A 5016-nucleotide genomic window follows, 5' to 3' on the forward strand; every position below is an offset into this window, starting at 1 on the left:
TTGTGTGGTGTATGCATACGTGGTTGTGTGGTGTATGTATACGTTGTTGTGTGGTGCATGTATACGTGGTTGTGTAGTGTATGTATACGTGGTTGTGTAGTGTATGTTTACGTGGTTATGTGGTGTATGTGTACGTGGTTGTGTGGTGTATGTGTACGTAGTTGTTTGGTGTATGTATACGTGGTTATTGTGGTGTCGTATATATTTCTGTAGTGTCAAGGAGGCCTATGTGTGTATAGGTGTTTTTGGATGTCTTCTTATATGTGAAATATCTTACGAGGAGAAATTCTCCCGTGTCACAAATGGCACAGGATGTATATGTCGTCATCACCCACTGATCGGTGTCTTAGGTGATTGGAAGCTTTTCTCTTCGTACATTTATGCAATGGTAATAGCTTCCTTGGCATGGAGGGTGGTTAGAGCGGGGTTCCCCATCCTGTTTGTAGCCTGTGTACTCAGTGGTAGTAGCTTCCTTGGCATGGAGGGGTGGTTAGAGTTGGGTTCCCCATCCTGTTTGTAGCCTGTGTACTCAGTGGTAGTAGCTTCCTTGGCATGGAGGGGTGGTTAGAGCGGGGTTCCCCATCCTGTTTGTAAACCTGTGTATGCACCAACGCACACAGGAGGACAAGTGATTCATTCGCTGTCTGAGGTCGAGGCGATTGTGCAGTAGTACGGAAGGATGCCCTTGTCGTGGTGATTGTCTGTTCGGTATTGAATGCATCTCACCAGCCCCTTATCAACGGCTCAATGTGTGTGTGTGCGCGTGTAGTGTGTGCCTGGTTGGAGTTGTACAGGATATCCAGTAAACATCCATATGCCCCATACCCGTACCTAACCCGATGGACACTGTACATACGCACAGACTGGCACACTATGTAACGCTCCTCGCTGACCACGGCTTGATGTATACCCGCATGCACAGGATTAAACATGGAGCAACTCGAGAAAGACTTGACTGCCGGGACCAATTCGCATCTGGTGGCCACCTACAGACTGCTGGCGGATCAGAAGATACGCAATCGCACACAGCGGTTAGATGAGAGCACGCGGACGGTGGGCGGCATAGGCCGACAGAATACTTCGAATATGGGGTCACCTGGCGTCACGGTAGGTCACCTGTGGCGTGACGGCTGTGTATGGTTTCCTGTGTGATTTGTGTGTGGTTATCTACCATTGCTTTTTTTATATGTATAGTGTATGTGTGAATATGGAGTCACCTGGAGTCACGGTAGGTCACCTGTGGCGTGGCGGCTGTGTGTGGTTTTCTGTGTGGTTTGTGTGTGGTTATCTACCATTGCTTTTTTATATATGTATAGTGTATGTGTGAATATGGAGTCACCTGGAGTCACTTGTGGTCTGGCGGTTGTGTCTGGGTTGTGTCTGGTTTGTGTATGATTTGTGTCTGGTTCTTGTCTGATTTGTGCCTGATTTGTGTCTGGTTTGTGTATGATTTGTGTATGATTTGTGTCTGGGTTGTGTCTGGTTTGTGTATGATTTGTGTAGGATTTGTGTCTGGTTTGTGCCTGGTTTGTGTCTGGTTTGTGTATGATTTGTGTCTGGTTTGTGTCTGGCAATCTATTGTGAGTTGGTTTTCAGTTCTGATGTGTAAGGGCTACATATGTGTGCTACATGCGTATCCTTGTAAGTATATAGCCAGCACAGGCCGACAAGATATATTCTCTACTAGTTGCATTGAAGCCATAGTGTGTTCCTAGCCCTATGAATACTGCCTCTGGTACTTACTGTTGTCTGTGCCATATGTATCTGGATATGTATTTCCTTCGTGATGCAGGCGTGTGTGCTGTAAGATTTAACAGACGGAGTACATTGCATATTGACGCATCTGGGTTCACCTTTCGGTTTCCCTCCGTACTCTACTGCGTGTCTGGCACCATGGTTTTGCCCTTAGTCGCGTATTTGCCTTTCTAAGTCGTTTATGTACATGTGTATAGTCCTTCTCTTGAGGTGTTGAATTTGGGGCAACTCGGTGTATGTGCTTGAGTGTATCCAATTCACACGTACAGTATTACGTACGTGTGAACTGGACATCCGATATCTACAAGTATTATGTCCATATCAATAACAGTATATCTTGGTGCATAGACGCATATTGCTGTGGTATTTACATCCGAAGTCAGTCAAAACACTTCATAGGCGTTGTTTACCAATCAGGCTTTTGACATTGTTTAAACGTGTAGAGTAGAAAGAAACTTGTACGTATGTCATCGGTTTCTCTATCTTAGACATTACACACCACCTCTCTCAAATTTCCTCCCACTGTCCTTTGCCAGGCCCATATCCTAGTCACATTCTGACCTTGGAATCCGTGTGTTTCTCCATTCCATCAATCAGCAAATGGTACGAATCAATAGTTCTCAGGATTTAAGTTTGTCGCAAAACGAAGACTTGCATCCCATCCTGGTAGAACCCAGCAGCGGTTCACTCAGGGCGAGATCGTGTGAGGACTTATCATCGTAAGTGCTATTTATCTTATGTTGTATCAGTATTTCATTAAATTGTATTTAGAATATCATTATCGTATGTATCATATTTTTAAATATGTAATATCTATTATTGTATTTTGTATAATCATTATCGTATGTATCATATTTATAATGTGCAATATCTATTATTGTATTTTGTATATCATTATCGTATGTACCATATTTTAATACGTAATATCTATTATTGTATTTTGTATATCATTATCGTATGCACCATATTTTAATACGTAATATCTATTATTGTATTTGTATGTCCTTATTCCGTGGCTTTGTTGACCTGCACGCGTGCACACCGCGATCGAAATCTTCGCACAACCCCACTTTATCTAATCACTGCTGCTGTTAGGCACACCCATAGGTGAGCAGCCACCCGTACAAGTCTCGTCCATGGTCATGTCTGCCCTTTTCCCCCTCCCCCCCCAAAAAAACAAAAAAAAAAACAATATATATCTTCGCGCACAAGCGTCGGTAGTCTCTCACTCAAAGTACACTTTGACATACACACAACCCCCGGATCAATTATCCATGCACACACTTCGATGGATTTGTACCCCAAACCCTCTCCAGAAAATCACTAATGGCGTATGAAACTTGGTACACATAGAGGCGACCAATTAGCAGTACAAGTTTTATTGTTATTTTATTTTTCATCGCTTCATGTCCAAAGCGATTCCTTCTTCAAATTACATATTTAAACTACTACGATATATGAATATCCCCTAACCTCCGCTTCAAAACAGCACTGCTAGCGTTATGCAGATCACCTATGGAACCACGAGGATATATAAATACTCTTTGAACTTTTCTTCTCTCCAGAACATCCCTGCTGGCGTTATGCAGATCACCTATTGAATCACGAGGATATATAAATACTCTTTGAACCTTTCTTCTCTCCAGAACATCCCTGCTGGCGTTAAGCAGATCACCTATTGAACCACGAGGATATATAAATACTCTTTGAACCTTTCTTCTCTCCAGAACATCCCTGCTGGCGTTAAGCAGATCACCTATTGAACCACGAGGATATATAAATACTCTTTGAACTTTTCTTCTCTCCAGAACATCCCTGCTGGCGTTGGGTACGAATAGAGTCGAGCCATCGCCGGCACAAGTGTCGTCCATATCCATGGGCAGTGGATTCCCTTTTCACAGTTCGAATAAGAACGCTTCACGTCACAACAGTTTAAGCAACAATGCCCACTCAAGTATATACAGCAACCAGAACGCCATATCACAGATGACCGCGCAACAAAACGGAGATGCATCGCCCGGATTAAGGTTTGTGTAAAGAATATATATATATATATATATATATATGTATGTATATGTATATGTATATATGTATGTATTATATTTATATATATATGCGTGTGTGGGGTATGTGTGTGTGTGTGTGTATGTGCGTGTTTGTGTGTGCACATATACGTATATCAGATAGTTATGTCTTCCTGATGAGTATTGCACACGCTCGTCTACGTGCACAAGTTTTGCGCAAACTCACGCAAATTCATGCGGCTCTACTCTTACCAAAACAGTTTCAATCGTAGGTATGTACCGAAACCGGCACGCCATTTCGCTGATGACGTCCCAACTATACGCAGATGCAACCTCCGCATTGGTAGTGCGAGGTGGCATATTTGAACTGTCAAAATGTCACCGTTGATTTGCCTATGCAATATTTGACCGGTGTCCCTAGTTGCACATACACTCGTCTTTATGTTTATAATTTTGGTAGTGCCTTTCTATCGATCTATCGATCTATCGATCGAACGTTCACATGCTTGTTTATATGTCCAAACAATCAGTTAAATATATACACATGCGTATCTGTGTTTCTACCGTCTAATACACACATATGATGTGTTCATTAGGTTTCGCTCAGCTACCGCACTATTTCAAGGTCCCAGGTGCATCTGCCTCGGCCTTCAGCATGTTTGTCTTATAGTGGCCTACGTCCCCTGAACCAGTTCAAGGCGATTACATTTAGTGCTCGTTTCCTTTGACTGTGATGTCCATCGCATTTGAGTGCTCTCAAGAGAAAACAAGAATATTGTGGTTAAACTTTAAGCCTATCTTCCGGCATCGTCCTTGTCAATCTAGTCCCAAGCATCTCCGTAGGTAGAGTGACCAGGCTGGCGAAGCTTATACCACCTGTGACAAACGCGTACAGGCACCACAGAAGTGCTGAATCATCTCGTGGTACCTGCTTCCCTTGTCCTAAATCTGTGTGTACTTATTCAAATGTGTGGGGGCAATCTGATACATACGCACTAAAGTGGAACTAAGCCCCAAAGCTGCGTCTTCTTTCGCATCAGGAGGCCTCAAGATGGGGTATTACCCGCAGCATTCACCATGAACCGCATAACAACACAATCTGTCCCGGAATTAAGGCCGTCGCCTGCGTAAGCTGTGTGCAGTGTCACACTGTGCTTATATATATATATATATATATATATGTATGTATGTATGTATGTATGTATGTATGTATGTATGTAAGTATGTATGTATATAT

The 5016-nt window shown here is 42.9% G+C and overlaps 1 protein-coding gene across 1 annotated transcript; it reads left to right on the top strand.

Annotated features, from left to right (window-relative positions):
* Positions 1-920: 920 nt before the first annotated feature.
* SARC_02927 (hypothetical protein) lies at positions 921-4910 on the top strand (the record flags this gene model as incomplete). Its single annotated transcript, XM_014303294.1, has 4 exons — positions 921-1107; positions 2353-2474; positions 3564-3782; positions 4820-4910. Exons 1-4 carry the CDS (start codon positions 931-933, stop codon positions 4908-4910), a joined length of 609 nt encoding a protein of 202 aa, XP_014158769.1. The 5' UTR covers positions 921-930.
* Between the last annotated feature and the right edge of the window lie 106 nt (positions 4911-5016).

The sequence above is a fragment of the Sphaeroforma arctica genome (assembly GCF_001186125.1).
Source record: "Sphaeroforma arctica JP610 unplaced genomic scaffold supercont1.139, whole genome shotgun sequence".
NCBI classification, from domain to species: Eukaryota; class Ichthyosporea; order Ichthyophonida; genus Sphaeroforma; species Sphaeroforma arctica.